Source organism: Protopterus annectens, chromosome 8.part0 (genome assembly GCF_019279795.1).
Source record: "Protopterus annectens isolate FY-2018-M chromosome 8.part0, PAN1.0, whole genome shotgun sequence".
Classification (NCBI taxonomy): domain Eukaryota; kingdom Metazoa; phylum Chordata; order Ceratodontiformes; family Protopteridae; genus Protopterus; species Protopterus annectens.
This window is the reverse complement of record NC_056741.1, coordinates 734,957,970-734,980,943: the sequence shown is the minus strand read 5'-3', so window position 1 is coordinate 734,980,943 and position 22,974 is coordinate 734,957,970. Positions and strand designations below refer to the sequence as shown.

Here is a 22,974-nt window from a genome sequence, read left to right as displayed (position 1 = left end):
AATATAATTTGCCATTTTCTTACACTGTGTTAATCTGCTTTTTTTTTCCTGCCCACTGCTTTAATGTTGAGGACAACTTGATTCCAGGCATTTGTCTCTCAGCTTCTTTGGCCTCCCTTTTACCAAACAGACAATTCCCATATGTTCTAATTGCTGCCAAGAGGATGCAATTTTCTTCATGACTAAAGTTACTCTTTCTTTGCCTCGATACCTTGCTTTGTATTATTACTGCATATTAAAGAAAAGAAAGGTCACAGACATACACAAAAAAGTTTGAATATAATCATCATTCAAACTGCACAACAAAGACCATGTGTGTCTACACCCTCTCCCCCCAAAAAAGTTAGGTTATACAAATCACATTGTTATATGCATTATTCCCCATGCCCTACACAAGTCCTGTACAGTCATACATGTGATTCTGTTCATGAATTACGCACTCACCAGTATTGTATTCCAGATGTCCACCATACATCATGTAGACATGGCAGTCTGAGAATATATATATATATATATATATATATATATATTTTTTTTTTTTTTATATATATATATATATATATTTATATTTATATACATAGCTGTAATTATTGTAAACAGATGTTGGAAGGTAGTTGCATACAGTTAGGGAATATTTTGATCCAGCTAAATTTTTGATGCAATTCTGGAACAAAATGGGTCGTACATGCTGCCTTATGTCAAAATTGCCGAGGTTTCTATATAGGGAAGACATCTAGGTTCTTTAGGGAAACAGTTTATGAACATATATATATATATATATATATATATATATATATATATATATATATATATATAATATAAGTAGATCAAATTCTAATAATGTACTGGCAAAGCATTTGAAAGAACATCCTGCATACAAGTTTTTATGTTTTGGTTTAGAGAAATTATTCATAAATCCTCAAGGTGGTATCCCTGATTTACTGCTAGAATTTTGGGAGCTCTATTGGCAAATCAGAACCAATGCAATCACAGCTCCTGGATTAAATGGAATGATCTCTATTAACTGTGTTTTAAATTTGTCTTTGGGATTATTTTGGCATGTCGTATGACAACAAATAATGATTTGTTTTATAATAGTATAAGGTTATTTTTTTGGTGTGTGCATATGAATTGTTTTATTTTACAGCTTTTCTTTGCTCTTTTATCAGTATTGTGTTCTGATTGGATAATTGTGGCATGTGATTATGGGGGAACCTTTTAAAATGCTTGTTTATTTAATGAATTTTATTCTGAAGAAGTCTCATACTAGTGAGACGAAAGCACTTAATAAATTTGGATTAAGCTGCGTGTTACCCATGCTATGGTGTCTTGTTGGCAGTCGTCATTTGCTTCTGATATTTACATGATGAGCAATGCATGGAGAAAACTCGTAACAAGGCAAGCCTTTTTTGCTTCAGATTCTGAGGTCTAACAAACTGGTGAGATATTTTCTGAACAATTCATCTTTACAATTTTTTCCCTTGTACTTTACTGCCTAAATGTGAAAATAAGACAGCAACCTCCTTTTTTGTTGATTTTTTTTTTTTTTTTGCTATTATAGTAAACTACTGGTTTTAAACAATAAACAGCAAAACAAAATGTGTTACTCCAAGTCCTACGTCCCTGGAGATGATACAATAGAAACAGGTACAACTATGAAAATACATATAGTACAACCCATTTAACATTAATATAGTACAACCCATTTAACATTAATATAGTACAACCCATTTAACATTAAGAGTACAGACCGACAGAAACTAGGAAATTCTTCAGTGTGAGTGTAATCATGGGAAAGTTAAATTCCGGTAAACCAGTCACTTTTCAATAAGAATCTGAGTCAAAGACAGCTTCTTTAGCACCGTAATGCCCCAGGGTAACTTCCTGAGAGTAACTGAAGTCGTGACAATTGATGTGCACCATCATATGTAAGGTGCTTACCTTATTTCTTAAATAATAAAATACATTCTCAGATATTTGGCAACAGTTTAATTTTAATATACACAGGTTATGTATATATATATATATATATATATATATATATATATATATATAAAAACACTTGACAATCAGCAGCATTGATTTTTTATACATTATAAATATTCACAATTTGTGTTACAAAATTCGATCAAATAAATGTATCAAACTCCAAAGTGACCATACAAAAAGTAACATTTTTTTCTTTTTTGCAATACAGTGCTATAACTTTGACCTGTGAATCCCCTGCTCACTGTTGCTACAGAAAGCTGAGACTGGGGTGGATATGAATAGCTGGAAAACATCAGACATACTTACAAAAACATTAGAGACTGCCAAGTAGTGTACTACTACTCTATAGTGCTGATAGCAAGAAATCACATATGATTCACATGTCCAACAGTGGTCCATTCTAAAAATCGGGAACATTAGGACAACAAGGTAGAAAAATCCCAAGGAGGAGAATAGGTTGCCCATTGCTAGAATAACCATTTGAAGCCATTACTGATTCAGATCATGAAAATAAATGACACTGTCAGTGTGAAGAAAGCCACAGCTATTGAACACCAAAGTATCAGAGCAGGAGATGGGGGGGGGGAGGCAATGTTACTTTCATTGATGTTAGTGACAGCACTTTTCCTCACTGTATGAGGAAGCCTACTTTCAGCCTCAACCAAGCAGGAGAATTATACAAATGGAACAATGTTTCTGTAGATGACTCAGCCTTCTTGGTGGTTAACACTACATACACCTATCCTGATGGCTGACCACAGTAACACAGTGAAACGTTTCATTTAGGTTTTGAATCAATGCATTCAGATGAATTCTGTACTTTAACACATCTCGGTGACCAAGCATGTAGGTCATATGTGGATAGTGAGGAAAGAATTTGGTTTCATATCTGGTGATGGAGAACAACTCTCTCTCTGACCTGTTGTTCTGGGATAACTGCCTGATGGCCGAAGCTGAGCCTTAAAACATCTGAGATGAGCAGAGGATTCCTTGCATTCTGGGTTTATACAAAACTGGAAACAGAAGCACAATACTGCAACATTTAGCTTTTCATTGTAAACTGCAAAGATGACTTTTCCACTGATTTAGTCACTTGCAATATTCTAATTCCCCATCACTGCAGCTGTAGTAATTAGTAAATGTTGACATAGCAGGGTCAATTATGTAGCATAAAAAACAGCTAGGAATTACAGGTGTACTTACAATTCTGCCATCTGGCCATTTAAACAATCAATTAAAAGCAAATTAATTTTACAACTTCTATCCATATGTGCACTTATGCCACAAACTTCTCAAACCAGCCAGTACAGCTAGGAAGAGAAGATGCTGGGACAGTATAGTGGGGTGAGCACAGTGTGCAAAAAACAATAGATATTACATGGGACACTTGAGTGGCACAACAAAGGACATCAGAAGAGTAAGAAAAACAGTCTTCTGGAAGCAGGAGGAGGAGGAGGAGAAGGGTATCCAACTGATAATAAGGGGTTAGACAAAGTATTACTGGTAGACCCTGGGGTGCGTCAGTGACTAGGCTGACACAGGAGATTAGTAAGGTTCTCGGACTCCCTCTGTAACATACCATAGGTTTTCTTGCTTTTTTAACTAATTTAACTTACTAAGTACTCACAGTTCAGGAAAAAACTGATATTACATCTAAAAGGCACATACAAAGGATAATTTCCAACACTCAAATACATTCCTCAATCTTGTTCCTACATTCACACATAAGCCATAACTCCTAATGATTCTTATCACATAACAGAGAGACTTCCCTTTCCTGTAAATATGTAAATTTAACTTATAATTCCTCTTCCTATAGGACTATTATATTAACATTCTGCTCCAATCAATTACTGACTAACAGTTCCTCTGTTCACTAACTCCTCCTCTGCTTTACTTGCTTCTTTTTCAACTTTCTTCTCTCTCTCTTCACTTCTCATTTCTCAAGCCATACTTCTCTTTCATCTCCTGATTCCAGTTTTTCTGTGCAGACATTAACATATCTATATGAATCCTTTGCATAGTAAATGTTTTTTTAGATTGCTGGACAACAGAAGATTTTAGTCTACACAAAAGTTCTAAAACCAGCTGTTTACTTGTGTAATTTTGAAGTAGTGCATTTCAATCTTTTATTTGTGCTTTTGTGCCTTCTGCACCTGGATCATGGTTGAAAAGGGTCAAAGGAACAGCCCACCCAGCTGGTCAACAAAGAATAAACAAAAATAAAGTACTCCAGAAAGATAAGGTATCAAAGTCATGGGTAGAGGGTTGATGCTAAACTGAAAGTGTGAGAGAAAGTTGCTGCTTCATGTGTATTCATAAGCCACCTTGCAAAAGTGCTCACTCTGTAATCCACAGTCGTAAGTCCAGCAGGGCTTTATAAACAGAGTTCAGTAACCTTGGCACCACACCCATATGGCACTTTTCCATCTCGGTTGTAAGCAACAGCAATCATTTAAAGACAGCATGTAAAATGTCATATTTTTTTAAAGGCAGCCATGAGTTATTAGGTTACACAACAGCACAGCAACTTTATAAAAATATGTTTATTATACAGCCAGGGCTGGCCTTAGGCCGGCTGGACCTATTCAATCAAATAGGGCCCCACTCCAGTGGCAGGATCATTATTGTCTTATGCGGCCCATAAGACTTGCCTAAGTGTCACTTCAGCAAAGTATTTTCCTACTTGTAGTCTTGCTTCTGCAGTAGCTATGAATCTTGTCAGAGGAGATGACTACATTTTGTGTCATTCATTGCATTACTGGTTAATATGACATTATTAACACTGCAGTTTTGTGACAGTTGTATGACTGACAGTGTTAGATGCTAATTCTCCCATAGTACTTAGTTGCTAAGTACTCGAGAGTTTGCAACCCAAAACAGAGGTTAAATTAATCTTCTGGTTTTGTGCATCACTTCATTTACGGTTACAGAAGACAGTAAGACCATTTTAATATGAAGACTGACAGTGATATAAAAAAATTTGCAGGTAATGTGATGTGAATGACGTAAGTTGTAATCAACAAGACATGACAGAATGTTAACAGCTCATCAGTATGGCAGCAAAACACTTGCTGCAGGTGCAGACAGCACCAAAATACATCAAGAGAAGCAAAACACAAGGTGTTTAGGTTGAGTGCAGGGAGGCAGAGGTGCAGACTAAAAAGGAACCCAGTAACAGAAACAGTTTGACTCATAAAAGGTACTGTAAGCATACCATAGTTTCAGAATCACATAAAAACTGGTGGTGGAGGGCAGGGGAGTAGACAAATAGAAATATAAAGATAAAAAATGTCTGAATTGGACAACACTTTTAAGAGGAAATGTTGCTGTGTATTCTCTGCATCTGTATGGGTTTCCTTAAAGCATTATGGTTTCTTTCCACTTACCAAAACCATGCTGCTTTGTGGCTACCATAAAGTTTCTGTGTGTGTAATCTTTACTGTTGCTGTTGTGGTCTAAGTTATGGCTGAAAGTGATCTGCAAGCATCAATCCACTTACCTGGTTTAGCAAATCAGTAAACTTTCAGAAATACTCAAGTGTGGATGTGTGTGAGTAATGCCATTTCTAAGGAGAGACTTGAGATGATGATATTGTATTATTATTATTATTATTAGTAGTAGTAATAGTAGTATTAATCATTCCAAGGACGTTCAGCAGTTTTATGACTTTTACAAGGTATGACAATTAACTGGACATAGGATTACAACAGCTCAGAGCAGGTGCAAGAGTTGAATGTAAACCCATGAAAGAAAAAGGGGTACTGTGACATGAGAATGTATAACTGAGTTTACAAAATGTCCATGTTCTTTTTGGCCCCCTCTCTCCACATAACATCAAGCCCATCCCTACTCACTCAATCATCTGGAATTCTTGGTATCCCAGCATACTGGGCACAGAGACGAGAGCTGGGGGCTGTGATGATTTAGAACATTTTACCAGTTTTTATGTTTCAGTTTTCTTTACTTCAGAGTAGCATGACCTGCTTAGTGTTATGTTTATTAATTATCTTATACTTTTAAAGATACTACTTTGTTTTAATGCACAGGAATAGCTTGCATTTCACAAACTTAATTTCAAATACCTAAAGTCCAGAAGGCTAGAGGATAGAAGGGGGCTGGAGTGGGGTGGGGGTGTGGCGGTATAGGTGGTGTGCTTAGCTGGAGGAGCATTAAAATGGTCCAAATTGGGGCCCACATTTGCTAAGGTCAGCCCTGTACACAGCAAACTAATCATTTGCTGGGACCTTGAAAAAAAAAGAACAGTTTGACAATTCACAAGCTGTGGACCTGTTTTTTGTTTCTTATATTGGATATGTTGAACTCTATTGTCTAAAAGTCAGTGCCCACGGCAATGTCCCCATTCTGCATTATCCTTCATAAGGCTTCAAAATCCATCCTGGAGAAATAGCAGGAAGCCTACCTCTCTCCAAGCTCATGTAAGGTAGAATTCTGTAATCCTACCAGAAACTTGTTTTGGATTTTTTTACGGTCACTCACTGGGAATAGATGTAGACACAGATAGTGCACAAAGGTGGCAAAAAGTAAGTGAAAGCCTTTGAGGTACTGGAAATGAATGACTCAGCTAGGTTTCTGTTTGTTCAGAATTAATTTTAAGGGTCACTACATGATAGCAACACTGCTAGCCTGGTGGGAGCACTTGGACAACAAGGTAACAATACAATGGAGAATATGGTTCACAGACATTTCTTGAAAACGCACACTAGAGGAGACATAAAAAGTACAGAAGTGAGAAGCTTGGCTTCAAAAGAGGGAATACAGAAACTGAAGGCTTAGAAAAAAAAAACTCACAAAACCTTGACTGACGAAAAAAATGGTCAGACTGAAACCATCAGCTCATCACTCCCACCAAAAGTTAAAGTGGCTGGCATAACAACACATGAGTATTTTTCTATTAAATGAAATTTCATTCAGCATGTTAACATATAGTTGTTATGCTAAATACTCACTTATCTTCAAATCAGTGTTTAAGTAAGTATAGTAGAATTTTTGTAGAAAAGTAGACTCAAGAATACTGTCTGTCTGTACATTTTCTCACTCACAGAGTAAGTACATTGAACCTGCTTTCCTGGTACAGTAGATGTAGTTGGCATATGATGTCAAGAATACTATTCTTGCGAAACGGCATGTCATTTCAGGCTAGCCAAAAGCACAGATCAAGAAGCCAGTGGCTAATGCAGAACTATGGAAAATTATACATCACAACTTTTAACAAAAAGTTTTCAAAAAACTGGCACAGTCAAGCATACAATGCAGATATTTTTTGAAAGTTCTATAAATAACTGCGCTACAGCAGAATTCTGATAACACCTTGTTATATCTGATTAATGGAATCCTGACTTAAAATAGAAAGCAAGTTCAAATTTTTGAAAAAGGTAATTTCTTCCAAATGATCTAGTAAATACACTTAAGGATTTTCACTCTTTCATTAATACTCTGTAATCAGTTTTTATACTCTTTTCAGGGTATTGTAAAGTTTCTCCTCACTTGGCACTAACCATGGTCCAGGAGACAGAACTTGTCTTCGTTGTGATTCACTTTGCAAAGTGCTTCCTTTCTCTGAAAAGCTCCTAGTGTTATATGACATTGAACTCATTCCTTCTACGCTGTTAGATTTCCATGCTTGTCTAGGAAGGGAGGCAGAACTGTGCTGAGAAGAAAAACCTGGATCAAAAGAAGCCAAAGTAGTGAGCAATAACTTTGGCTTGTTAGCAGTGGCTTGCTCATTGCTCTTCTCAAAGCTTTGTCTAGCAGAATAGCACCTAGTCCTTTCTAGAATGGGGTGCTTTGAGAGCTCAGATCTTAGACTGTCCATCATAAATCTGACTGTTTCTCCTGATAACTCACCACGCTGGTGCATCTCCTTGTTTTCTTTTACTTCACTATGTTGTTTTTTCTTTACTGGGCTACCACCAAGATCTCTCTCCATCACCATATTGGAAGATCTGGACCTTTCCTTTACTGTTGAGGACTCGTGTGATGAAGCTTCTTTCATAGCTTCCTTCAGCAGTTTGCATTCTGTGTCCTTTTCATTGGATTGACCATGGAATGTATGCCTCTTGCTCTTTGAAGACTCATCGTAGGTCTGCACTTTGGCTCGTTTTTCTCTCAAGATTGAGCCAGATTCCCTCTTGTTGGCAGTTGAGTGAACAGGTTTGCTATCCCCCCTCTCCCACGGAGTGCTGTCTGTCTCAAAACACTGCCTCTGACTGCTGCCTTCACCAGAGTACGATACCATGTGCAATGATCTTGGTCTTGCATTTTGGGTGTTTGCAGAAATGTAATTATTTTCTTGGTCTGGAAAAAGATAAACAGCAATTAATTTTTATCTGATATTTTGCATCAACGTAAACTAAAAATTCATGACTGCAGACATGTTATTCAAATAAAAAATGTCCAAGTAAGGTATACACTATTCTTCTATGAAGAGGGATATCTGTTAAGATACTAAAACTGAAACAACAAAAACTGCTATAAATATGATCAACATTTTACCAAGTGCTAGTTCATTCCCTACTTGTGCAGTTTAAATAAAAAATTAGTTTCATTTACTGTTCAGTGCAGTAAGTGTATCGCAATGCCCAAATTTAGATTAATTTGACTAAGAACATTATATTCATTCAGTAATATAGATGCATATTTGGGTCTGTGTGTATGAAATATATATACAATATCAACCAGAGAACACTGACTTTGCAATTGTCAATACTCTACTAAGCATGCACCAAGAAAGAGTCTTGGCACATGCAAATGAAAATTTAAAACTAAAAAAAAAAATAAACATTAAAACAGTGTTTTTTTTTTAGGGGGCAATTCACCCTGTATCCTCCATTCCTTCTGCTAATTACATTTTATATATATATATATATATATATATATATATATATATATATATATATATATATAAAACTATGAGAGTGCACAATGTCAGAGAAAGGGCACACTGTACTTCCCAACCCTGAGCATTGTGTGATCTTGCACACCTGTCTATCATCTTTGTAGTCGACCATACATGTAATTGACTAAATTCATTTGCACACACACACACTCACACACACGTGTATGTATATATCACACACACACAAACACACAGACAGACAGATATAGCTATACAGCAGACACACACACATATATATATATATATATATATATATATATACATATATATATAGTTTCACTTTACAATCCCGAAATACTGAAATATTGACTTCAATATCTCGAGACTGTAAAGCCGAAAACTTAAAAACCTGAAACCCCAAAAGTGCAAAATTCAAAATTGTGACTGCCCACATACACATTCCACACACAAATAAGCACACATACACCTTCCTCCCTACACTATAAACCAGCACAACACACACAAACAACAAAAGACATGAGCAAACCCTACATATAAGCCGGGGGGCAAGCCCCCCTGCACCCCCCATGTGCTAGGCTGCACCCCTCACACCCCCGCTACTTATATATAGGCAAGTGCAATCAATGACTTAAGTGCAATTTGGAAAGGCATACTTGTGTTGTACAGATAGGCCAAACCTAACTGTTGCACCTTGCGCCGTACATTCCTCCCAAAAAATAAAATAGACAGCCCTTAGATTTCACAGAATTAATGTTACGTTGTATGCTTTTCATGGCAGCTATTTCAAAGTCGCATAGTACATATATTAGGGCAGTGTCAAATCCCTGTTCTGCAAACAGAGCAAATAAACAATCCCACATGTAGTTGTAGGCATGTAGAGACTTCTTGCTCATTAAGCAGTAAACTAGAGGGACTGACTTACTTTATCCACCATATCGGACCAGCCCATGTATACTATAGAGCTGCCTGCAGATTACACCTTTGTAAAAGAATGTGCTGTCCATTAGCCAGATGGTGGCACAGCTCAGATCTAATAAGTTGTTGATAGTGCTAAACACTATCACTACATGGTCACCGGCAACATCCGCTATACGTTTTTCAAGAAATGTACCAATTTTAATGGGGTAGTTCTGCACATTGAGTGTTCTCAGTGTTGGGGATGGATCTGCTGGGACTGTAGTCAGCTTCTGACGCACCCTTCCCACCTGTTGCAGTACGGCATGCCTAGTAGGCAGGTCAGGGATGATATCCATGGATGTTGACGATAGGGCATCCTCTACAAGCAGATGGGGTGCATCCCTGGACACTGCAGCTCTATGTTTCAATTCTGCACACATGGTATACATTTCTACCTCTGTAGGCTTGCCTGTGTGATTGTGGGGTACTGTCTTCTGTAGCTGTTCTCCAGTAGGTACACATACTGTGATTAGCCTACCTTTAGACTTCCATGCAGACTTCCACTTACAGCACCAGTAGTTCTTTCTGCTGCCTCTTTTTTCAATTTGATACACATAGCCTTCTAGTATTAATACATTATTTCCTTTTTGTGACACTATTGTTTGGTAGACGGTTCTTATGGTTCCGGGTAGTTCAAACGCTGCAGAAGCCATTTTGGTTTAGGTACAGTGTACAAGGAGTTAAAGGCATACTACATGTTTTTATACTATTTTCGTGATTGTGATATTTGTGATTATTAACGGTCGGCCTTACGGATTTTCGGATTTGTGATCCTGAAATACTGAAATTCGAGATTTCAGTATTTCGAGATTACAAAGTGGACCCATATACATATATATATATATATATATATATATATATATATATATATATATATATATATATATATAGGGTGTGGTTCATTTTATCAAATTGTATTATTGTTGAATCGCAAATTGTTAAAAAAAATTTTTGTTAAAAACACACCTTCAGAAAACATTTTCTTGAATCAGATTTCATGAAGCTATATAGAAAGCTATAGACAGTCATTAGTGGTATGGTTTTAGGTGTTGGGATAGTAGGAGTTTCAAGGAAAGTTAGTGTAGAACATTATTTCTGCTTTGCTACTGCCCAGTGGTCTATTATTCTGAATTCTTTAGAAGTTTTTGTTTGCTTGGCAACAGTGACTCACTGTTAGTGGTGTTTTCTCTTTTCCTACAGTTGTGCAGCCATGGAGTTAGTATACATTAAGTGAGGGGTACAGGATAGCTTATCCCCTGCAAAAATATAGTTTTGAAACAGCGTTTGCTATTCTTGGTATTTTCTATGAATTGTGTTTTCAATTACATTGTAGTGATTATTTGTGATTATACAAATATGAATTTGAAATGAGATGGATTCTGTATATACACACATATATATATATATATATATATATATATACATACACACACACACACACATACACATATATATGCAAATACATATATATGTACATACAAACATATATATAATAGAGAGAGAGAAGGAAAGAGAAGGAATGTAAGAAAGATTTCCATGCATATCTCAGTTTGTCTAGACAAGTCTGAGAGCTGCTCATATTTTTTTAAAACATTTCAGCATACTCATTTAAAGTACTGCCTGATAAAACTATAAGACTACCAGTGCGTCCTCTCAGCAGAAAAAGTCATTTTATAATTTCTGTGTGGAGAAATTTGCTTTTGTTGTGTGAAATCAGCTTTCATGGCAGACTTAAGCAATGGCAGTACAACAGTTCATAAGGTGGGAGTGCCATACAAAGCACACTGAAAATGCAACTCCTTAACATTTACAATTACTAAGACTACATATAAATGTTTGTCAGATTTCTGGAAAGATTGGAAGTACAGGATACATGGTTAAGGTTGTAAGCTAATTACAAGCTTTATTTTGTGGTCCTGGGTTTGATTCCATTAGTCTCGCACTGATACTGTGCGATTCTGAGGAAGTGACTTAACCAGACTGTAGTCCTAGACTGCCACTGAAAAGAGGCACTTGTTTCCTGTGGTCATACATAGATAAACACATAAACCATTAAATGCAGGCAATACAGTTTCAGCAATTAGAAACAATTATGTACTAAAGTTTCTAGAAGCATAAATGGCTGAAGGATGCTAAGTCATATTTCTTCCAAAGGGAAGAATTATTTCAAGGTAATACAAACAATTGTATATTTAAGTTTAGTTTGCTTTTCAGATCAATAAAATGACAGCTTCTTAATGGAGGTATATTCAATACTTTTTCTTTCTAGTTTGCCTATTTAGTGATTACAAGCTTTAGATGAAACACACAGAATGGTTTAAAGGGGAACTCCACCCAAATGTCATTTTTTCTTTCCAAAAAAATTATTTTCATTCCCTATAATCCAACAATAAATGTGACACATACAGAAAAGCAAAATGTAATAACTTCTACATTCCATTTTTGCTTGCCTTTTTGTGAAAGCTCACATTATCTTTCCTATATTTGTCGCATCATCTGTTACATGAAGTCTAGAAGGGGCAGAGTAGTTTAGGGCAACAATTCTAACTACAGACCCATTAAAAATGGCCATTAAAGATGGACATTTAAATTTGCCTCATCAGTGACAAATTAATAGTATAGCCACGGTGGTGCAGCAGTTAGCGTTGTCACCTCACAGAAACAGGTTCTCCCATTCGATTCTCGGCTGGAGCACCTTCTGTGTGGAGTCTACATGTCCTCCCCGCGGTCGAGTGACGTTAAAGACATGCAGGTAGGTGTGTGCATGAATGGGCATGCCTTCTTTGAAGGTTGGGCATTGGGTTGGCAACTCGGTACCATAAAAATCCACTGCCAATCATTAGCGGACGGGAGTTCCGCTGTGACGACTCCTAACCGGGAAAACCCGAAAAACTTTGGGCAGCCACGGTGGTGCAGCAGTTAGCATTGCCACCTCACAGCATGAGGTTTTTCTGGTTCAATTCTCAGCTGGGGTGCCTTCTGTGTGGAGTCTGCATGTCCTCCCTGTGGATGCATGGGTTTCCTCCAGATGCTCCAGTTTCCTCCCACACCCCAAAGACATACTGTAGGTGGATTGGACACTCTAAATTGGCCCTAGGTATGAGTGTGTGTGTGTGTGTGTGTGTGTGTGTGTGTGTGTGTGTGTGTGTGTGTGTGTGTGTGTGTGTGTGTGTGTGTGTGTGTGCACCTTCTGTGGAAGGTTGGGCGCCAGGCTGGCAACTCGACACTGTAAAACTCCACTGCCAATCATTAGTGGATAGTCCACTGTGGCGACCCCTAACGGGAAAAGCCGAAAGAAGAAGAAGAAGTGACAAATTAATAGTGTCACACACAGTGCAGCCTAGAGCTGCAGTTCTGTTTAATTTTTAGGTAAAACAAAGAGTAAAAAGGTCACATAGATAACCAACTGGTTAAAAAACACAAAAAGAAAAATCTAGCAAAGCTAGACTTCTAACTGTGGGATACCTTAAACCTCTTGCATCACAGGCCTCATGGGATATATACAAATCACCCTTTAAGGATATTAGGTGTTTCAGCTAAATGGCAATTTTGAATGTCCATGATTTTTTCTTTTGCTTTAATTTTTAAGTCTATTTATGGACAATTTCAGGCCATTAAAGCCAACCCCCCCTAGCTGTGGACATGCATGTTTCTGCCTTCTTATGACATCCTTTTTACTCTTTGTTGTAGTTTGTTAGTTGGGATATTTTGTAGACACCCTAATTTTATGGATATCAGCTGGGTATGACAACCCTGCGTTTCCAAAGGTCAAACATTCCTCTTGTGCTGTGCTGATGATGTCATAAGAAGGCAAAAACATGTATGTCCACAGCTAGAGGGGTTTGGCTTTAATGGTCTGAAATTGTCCATAAATAGACTTAAAAATGAAATTAAAAGAAAAAGTCATGAACATTCAGAATTGCTATTTAGGTGAAACACCTGATATCCTTAAAGGGTGATTTGCATATATCCCATGAGGCCTCTGATGCAAGAGGTTTAAGGTAACACACAGTTAGAAGTCTAGCTTTGTTAGATTTTTAATTTTTAGGTGCAAATGAACAAGAAAACTCCACCCACATGTTTATTTTTTTTTATCACAAATTAGTAATTGTTCCCCTGTAATCAATTATTGAGAGTGTAACAAAGGAGGAAAACATTTCCATTTTATACTCCTGATTTTTTGTCAGTATTTGATTTTGCATTTTCTGCAAAAATGCATGCTGTCTCCTGGTGTTTGTTACAGCAGTCCTGCATTACATATAGTGATCGATTGAGGCAAGTCAATGAGTTGGTGGAGACACTCATTCTAAGTACAGTGTTTAAATGTAAATTTGTGATTGAAAAACAAACCAGGTCAGCCTAAGAAACACTTATCAATCACAGGTGTCAGATTTCTCACATTTGGACATTCAACAACTTAGTTTGAAGAGAGCAACTAATCCACCTAGTTTTTCAAAAACATTTTTTTTCTTTTTTTTAAAGAAGTCGTCTATCCTTGAACAGAAAGCAAATCTGTTTTTTTTGTTAAGAAGTCTGTCCTTGAGGTTAAATATGAGGTGGCCTTCTCCCAAAAAACACAAGCAATCAAAATAATAAAGACTGTCTATTTTTTCCAATTTTCCTGTGTATATATACAGATTATGATAATCACAGAAACAGCATTTATTACTTTTCTCCTCTTTTTATTATTATTAATTTCCCTTGTAGACTGACATTTTGTCATGTCGTCACAGTGAGATGGCTTGTGCATCTCGGAGAACATAAAAACTATATCATGTAGGTCGCTGTAGAGAGCTCAGAATAATATGAGTCACAGGAAATGAAAATGAATATCTACACTGGTATTTTTGCCAAGAAATCCCTCTGAACTAAGATCAGCGTGACATGGTTCAAGCTGGGATGGAATAACATACACCAACATCTTGGGAATCACTAAACTGAAACGCACTAAAATGTGTAATTTTTCATCTAATAATCATCCCATCTTCTACTTGGACAGGAATCTTTTAGAAGAAACAGAGAAACCTTTATAGTTAATAAAAAGAGTGTCAAAATCAGTGTTCAGTCACAATCCAAAAATTACTGAATGTTCTCCGTTAGTCTCCAAGGCATGCCATTCAACAATGAAATAATACAAGTTTAAGTTCCACCTTAAAATATTTTATTAGGATTTTTCAGATTTTTCAGAATGATTACAAATATGACAAAGTTTGAAATGTAGTATAATATATGAATAAAATAAATCACATTTTAAAGAAATAATTAAATTATAACTATTTACAATATGTACGTTGAGCCTGAGTAAAATGAGACAAATATAAGAAATCTTAATAACAATCTAAAATGCTTAAGTAGATGAAGAAGATGATCTGTTAAGGGCCAAACCCTTCAACCAAGGATCATTCCTTAATTTGTTAGGATAGACTCTTCTCTCTTTCACTGTAGTTTATTTAATTATCCTTTTAAAGGACACAAGTTCATGTTCCAACTAGAGATACCAAAGAGAAGGAAGTCGATCAGTTTTATGATCTGCAGCACCTTCTGGATATATTACCCATACATACATAATTACTTGCATATATTACCTACATAAATAAAATAAAAATATATTAAATTCATAACTGACTGGAATGCTAAACTTGATAATTAAAGAACATATGAAATGACAGGTTAAGTCTGTCCCTAAAGTATGACATGATGTGGGACATAAACTTTCTTTCAAACTAATTCACTAATTAGAGATAACACTTGTGTTCAACAGCCTAAGGGAAGGATTTATGTAAGCATATCACCAGATGGTCATCACTGAAATCAGATTGACTGTATACCTCTTAGTCAGAGATGGAAAAGCTCTATATAGTCAGTAAAACAATACCTGGAGCTGAATGTGGCTCAGACCAGCAGCTTCTTATCACAGAGTATAGAATCAAATGAAAAAAACAAAGAAAACCCTCAAGACCAATGGGAAACAAGCTCATCAATATTTCACACGAATATGAAGTGTGGGTGAAGAACAGATTTAGGGATTAGACCTGTTAGATGGAGTGCCTACAGAAGGTACAGTTGTGCAAAATCTTACCTTTTCTTCACTGTTGCAGTACTCATAACATTACAGATATCCTGCCAAGGGCAGTCTGACATCCGGCCAGTATACCAAAGCCTTAGGTTGCTTTAAAGCATGCCATACGTCATGTGTATGCTGCTTGCATGTGATGTCTGGACGTACCCTCCTCAGAACTGAAAGGAATGCTAGTAAAAGGAAAATCAAGAGGTATCCAGTACATTCAGAAGAGAAATGAACCAGGGCGAGGAGAGAGGGAGGGAGTAGATACTTTAACATGCCTCAGGAATAGAATTAGCACTGAAACCCTTGAAAAAAGTAGCAGATGCAGCCGCAACTCTAGAAGAATAAGCCTTTACAGAATAAAGAAGGCTCTTACCATGAAAAGAATAACAGACGGAAACAGCTTTTGAGATCCAAGAAGAAATAGTCTGCTTGGATCCAGCTAATCTCAAGGACCTGGGATGAAAGGAAACAAAAGAGATGATCAAATTTCCTAATAATCTTAGTCTCGGCCAAATAAAATCTGAGTTGTCTATGCACATCTAACGTGTGCAGCATCTTCTCATTAGCAGATTGTGGAGAAGGAAGAAAGTGGGCAAATGAATAGACTGATTAAGGGGCAACTTATTCACCACTTTCTGCATAAAAGAAGGATTAGTATGCAAGGACACCCTGCCCTTATAAAACACCAGAAAAGGACAAGCCACAACAGCTTGAAGCTTCAGACACCTGTCTGGCAGAAGAAAGGGGCTCAGTGAAACCAGTAATGGAACATAGGCATTTGGAACAATGATCAAGAGATGGTGTTCGGACTGGCAGCAAAGACATTCTCAGGATGGTACATCCGGACATCACCTTTATGCCCTACACTACGTGAGAAGCATATGTGCGATGAATGGCACACCTTAAAGCAACCTAAGGCTTTAGTAGACTGGCCGGACATCAGGCTGCTCTTGGCAGGGTATCCCTAATGTTATGAATACTGCAACAGTGAAATGGAAGGACATCTATGGAAAGAGGTATGTGACATTGTCTAGAAAGTGATAAACATATACCAAATGAAAAGAAGATTAAAAAGTCAGAATGGTTGTTTGAGGAGGCTTTAGACATTTTCAAGGGAAAAAGGAAAGCAAAAGTATTGGAGATTTGGAAAATTGTGTTAAAATGAAGGCAGAATTTCAGAGAACAGAAAAAATGAAGAGTAAAAAGACGTGGAAGAAAAGAATATGAAAGAAGAGATTTCTTCAAGAAGACTGGCAATATTAAAGGAAACTTCCAGTTGCCATAATGGTTAAGAGCCCTGACTCCCATGCACAAGGCTTGATCTTGCCCTGATGTCAATGCTTGTGTTAGTTTGCATGCTCTATCTGTATCTCTGTGGGGTTCCTCCCACCTCTCCAAAAAACACGCTGGGTGTTTCCTCCTCCAAGTTACCCAATAAATAGTATCATGCGCATCAGCACAGAATCTAGGTGGTGCCTACCGAGGGAAGAGTAATGTACACCAACTTCTTTAAGCATCATCTGTGATGCACAGTATCCCCTAGATATGAGAACTTAGATCACAGACTGTACACCATTATCAGGGATAGCCACCTGACAGTCTAAAAACTGGCTCTATGTGATCTGGAAACTTTGACTAATGTTGCCAAAAATGGGCATGGCTATTTGCTGGTGATAAGTTGGTTGGGGAGCAGGCATACTCCAATCTAAGCCAGGGATGCATGCTAACACTATAGGGCACTGAGTGTCTGCCACAAAGCCTAGCAGGCCTGGACCAATAAGCTACCAGCTGGCCAGTGTCCAGTTGCCCAGCTTGGATTAACTGGAATAGCTCTGTTGAGTGAAAGCTGGACATAAAATCAATCAACCTGCCATAACATGAACTAAGGACTGCTACATTCCATATAGGTTCACTGACAGGATGCTGCTTAGAAATGGATGGTATGATAGTATGGAGAAGGTGGACAGCCTTTGTATCCTGGAAACAAGATGGAAAGGCAGTGCAGTAAAGACACTTGGCTTGGGATCTAAGGTCTACTACTCAGGGGGAGGACAGAAATGGTGTGTGAACTTTGGTGAAGGAGAGTCATTAAAAGACAGTGAGGGATGTCAGCAGAATTACTGACAGACTCATGGAAATTAGACTCCAGTATACAGATAGCTCAGTATTCATAATCTCAACCTGTGCTCCACAGCAGAGCTGTGACAGTGAAGAAAAGAGTGCATGCAGGCAACAGTTGCAGGAGCTACTACATAAAGATGGACAACGTGAATTGATGTTGATAATGGAGGACCTGAATGCTCATTTAGGGACAGACAGAACAGGATAAGAGGAATGCCTGGTTCCACATGAGTGGGGCAATGGGAATAAAGAAGGAGAGACCATTCTAGACTTCTTTCAGGTAAATGACTTGACAGTGGCCAACACATGGTTCAACAAGAGAGACAGTTACAAGATCATATACAAGAGTGGCCAACATGCAACTCAGGCAGACTTCCTCCTAGTAAGGAAAGGGCATTGGGGTACAGCAGAGATTGCAAAGTTATCCCCAGTAAAACAGTTTCCCATGGCATAAACCAGTGATAACCACAATCAGCTGGAAGCAGTGGTCAAACAAGGCCATAAGATCAACACAGACCAGGCTGAAGACCTGGAAGTTGACTGAAGCAGAAGCACAAGAGTTCATGGAAATACTCAATTATATAGTGCCTCAGGAAGAAGAGAAAATAGGTAAAGTTGAATAAGAATGTCAGAGTCTCACAACAGAATGTGTGAGGACCATAGAACTGATATATGGCACAGCCAAGTATGGAAATAAGGTACACACAGAAAGCTGGTAGTGGAATACAGAAGTCCACACAATTATCAAAAAAAAAGGAGTGCAGAAAAAAGTGGGAGATAGAAAATATGAACCGGGATAAGAAGGAATACTAGTTGGCTAACAAACAGGCTAAAACAGGAGTTGCAATGGAAAAGAACAAGGAATCTGCGGCACTCTACCAGCTTCTGGAAAGTGACTCAGAAGATGGCACAAGGAAACTCTATCAGGCTGCAAGGCAAAGACAGAAAATAAAGAAGATAATCATCACATACCCTTCATAATGGACGCCAGCAACAACCTGCTCACCAGCCCATAGGATATCAAAGGCAGATGGAAGAAGTACTTCCAGAAGCTTCTGAATGGAGAAAACCCCACAGAAGATGTAGTGCCCCAAACACAGCCTGCAATGAAAGAGGAAGGGGAGCCCACCTTAGAAGACGTAAGAACCACACTAAAGAAAATGAAGGCAGAGAAAACAGCAGGTTCACATAAGGTCATGGTAGGCAGAATCAAGATATTGGGTGAGTCAGGGGAGAAAATGCTCCACAGGGTATTTGCAGCAGTTTGTAGAGAAAGGTATATCCTGATGAATGGAGAACAAACATTCTAGTGCCAGTGTCTACAAGAAGAAAGGGGGCGTTCACAACTGCGGGTAGGATAGAGATATCAAACTCCTGTCACACTTTAAGAAAGTAGTGGAAGGGTGACTAATAAATTAATACACAAATAGTAAAACATTAGATGGAAGATGATCAGGTCAGATTCATGTCAGGGTGCAATACAACTGACCCAGTGTTTGCAGTGAGACAGACAATTGTGAAAAAGCTACAGATGAGGAAAGAGACTAACTGGACAATCCTAGACTTCAAAAAGCACATGACAAGGTCCCACGAAAGATGACTTGGACAGTCCTGAAATGGTTCAAAGTCTCTGAATCACTGACAGAATTAGTGCAGGCTATTGACATAGGCCCAGTGACACCAGTATGAACAGTGTTCAGACTCACACAGGGTTTCCCAGTGGAAGTGGGTGTGCATCAGAGTTCATCTCTGAGCTTACTGCTGTTCATACTGGTGACAGACTAGATTAACAAACAGGCCGGAGAAAAGAGAATATCAAAACTACTCTATGCAGACGATGTGGCTTTACAAGCAGACTCTGAACAAGAACTTCAGCAAATAATAGGGAAATGGAATGCACAACTGAAGGCACCCAGGATGAAACCGAGGACAGACAAGACAGTTGTCATGGCAACAAATGGGGGAAATCAGAAGAAGCTGAAAATTGAGATAGAAGGGAAAACAGTGGACCAGGTGAACAAACTGAAGTATCTAGGAGGGGTGGTGGAGAAGAATGGAAGTTTTAATGAGGAGATCGAAGCCAGAATCAGAAGAATTGTAGCCAAATGGCACAGAGTATCATAGGTAGTGTATGAGAGAAGAATGCCAAAGAAGCTTAAAAGCAAGGTGTACAAAACAGTGGTGCAGCCAGTGCTACTGTATGGTACAATAACCTGGGCAGTAAAGGCACAGCATTTGAGGAAGCTAGAGGTGATGCAGATGAAGTGCCTGAGACAGGAGGTAGGATGTACACTGTGAGACAAAGAAATGATGAGAAGCCAAAGGAGCTCCAGTTGCACAGAAGATCAAAGGGAACGGATTATGATGGTCTGGGCACATGTGCAGAAAGGCAGGCTGCAAGCTGGTGAAGAAGATTTGGGAGAGAGAGAGAGAGAGAGAGAGAGAGAGAGAGAGGAAGAAGGCACGAGGAAACAAGTGAACCTAACAAAAAGATGAATGGATTGTATGAGAGAAGACCTGCGACAGTCATGCATGACCTTGGAAGAAAGTAGAGGACAGCCACTGAATTGAGAAAGATGGAAATTGTTAATGTAACACCACAAGCCTTTGTAGAAAATGGGGAATAGGAGGCTTGATGATGACAATGATTAAAGGAAACTTCCAGTTACAACATTTATGATAAAACACTAACATGAAATGGACACAGTGAAAGATATAAAGAAAAAGTAGTAGAGTAAAAAAAGAAAAAAAAAACCCAGAAGAATATAAGTAGGGTTACCATAATTCTTTGTATGTAAAAGAGGACGAAAAAATGTGCTGCTACCAGCAAAAAAAAAAGGGGCCGTGTTTGGGGATTTTTGATTGGCCCGTATGACGGTAAACAAGCCAATCAAAACCTCGAACAGCGGACCCTCTTCTGTTCAATGCGGAACATCAAGCGGTTCCGCATTGAACAGAGCTCCGCTTTTTGATTGGCTCATATAGCGGTGTACAAGCCAATCAAAAATTCGCACAGCGAACCCCCTTCTGTTCAATGCAGAACATCAAGCAGTTCTGCATTGAACAGAGCTCCGCTTTTTGATTGGCTCGTATACCGGTATACGAGCCAATCAAAAATATGCACAGCGGACCCTCTTCTGTTCAATGCGGAACATCAAGCAGTTCTGCACTGAACAGAGCTCCGTTTTTTGATTGGCTCGTATACCGGTATATGAGCCAATCAAAAAAAAAAAAAAACAAAGCGGAGAAAAAACTCCGAAATAGGGATGTCTGCTTTTTGAAAATTCTGCGATTAACCCGGACAAATCGCAGAATTTTCAAAAACCGCCCGGACAGGAGCCCAAAAAAGAGGACGTGTCCGGGGAAACCCGGACGTGTGGTAACCTTAAATATAAGGATGATCTTACAAAACTATGTTCAGTCTCATAATGTGATATTATATATGTGTACATCTATACATATATATATGTATTTGTACATATAACTGCATTGTGTATTTGCTTGTACTTTTTGTAGTTCTCACAAAACTCAGTGAATGGATTTTCTTAATCATACTCTATTTGCATTGCAAGTTATAACTACATTCTGAATTTTACCAGTTACTCATTTTGTATGAGTATGATGCATACATAAAATGGCATTATCTCTGATCTGGAGTGAGACATCCTGAAGAGTGAATTTAAACAAATGCTAGAAAATCTTACTAAATAACAAGCCTACAAGAAGTGATTGGTTTTCAGCTGGACTGGCAAAATGATGTTACAGTGTTGGTTGAAATTTGTCAACAAATTTGGAAAACATAACAGTGGTCACGGAGTTAGAAAAAGGTCAATTTCTACTCCAGTTTCTAAGAAGGACAATAAAAAACAATCTAAAATGATCAAAAAACTGCATTTGTTTAACATGCTAACATAACAAAGCTGAAGATCTTGCAAGTTAAATTCCAGTACTGTCAAATTGCCAACATCTTCTAAATAATAGAGAAAGCAAGGAAGTTCCAAAAATATTTACTTCTGCCTTACTGACTACTCTTAAGCCTTTGACTGTCTACCATAACTTATTGTGTCAAGTTTTTAGAAAAATGGGAATACCAGGTCTTCTTATTGACCTTTCGAGGAATCAAGACACAACAGTTAGAAATGAATATGGACAAACTAGTTCAAGACTGGGTAAGGACTGCAACAATTCTACATATTGCTACCCTATTTGTTTAGTTCACATCCTAATGCACCACATGAAATGGTAGGTTAGATTAAACAGATGGTGGAATGAAAATTGTGTTATATTTTTGGTCTGGTCCTCAAAGAAGTTGTGGATTTCTGGCAAATGTTTGAGGATTGCAGTCAATAAATAATGACAGACATTTGGGTTTCCGACTTCATATCCTTCAGAAAATACATGCTAATGCAAAACCTATTATTCCAACAACTTTCTATGCAATGTTTAAAATTTGTTCTTGATTTTCTGACTTTAGCCATCCATTATTTTTGACTTTGTCCACAATTCTTGTGCTAAGTGGTTGAGAGGTATAGTTAGGGAAGGTCTACAAAAATAACGATTACCAAGGGGGGAGGTCACTAAAATATTTCATTGTTATATTTTATGGTTAGACAGACCTTCAGTTTATGAAGAATGATGTTGGTATATGTGTGCATGTGTGTGTCTGCGCACACGTGTGTGTGTGTGTGTGTGTGTGTGTGTGTGTGTGTGTGTGTGTGTGTGTGTGTGTGTGTGACTATTTGTGTATGTGACTGACAGGTCATCCTGTGCCCCTTTAAAACCATCTCACAACAGTGACACAATTTCTGATATAGTTGCTTAGGCAAGGCGAAAATAAGACTTTGAAGTCATGATAATGTATCATGCATTTCAAAAACATAATTTCTGAAACATGACAGCAAAGATATTTGCATTTTATGGAGGTGTTTTTGGATAAAATAAGCCCACAATACGTACCATT

The 22,974-nt window shown here is 37.9% G+C and overlaps 1 protein-coding gene across 4 annotated transcripts in view; it reads right to left on the bottom strand.

The window, feature by feature from the left end:
- Nucleotides 1-2,034: 2,034 nt before the first annotated feature.
- Nucleotides 2,035-22,974, bottom strand: part of LOC122809006 (membrane-associated guanylate kinase, WW and PDZ domain-containing protein 3-like) — a 1,354,602-nt gene continuing 1,333,662 nt past the window's right edge. For 2 of the 4 annotated variants that reach the window (XM_044080191.1, XM_044080192.1), the window contains exon 15: nt 2,035-8,307. In XM_044080191.1, coding sequence (XP_043936126.1) covers nt 7,460-8,307 — 848 coding nt within the window. In that variant the 3' untranslated portion in view covers nt 2,035-7,459. The remainder of the gene's footprint in view (nt 8,308-22,974) is intronic. The other 2 variants (XM_044080193.1, XM_044080194.1) reach the window with 1 other exon arrangement.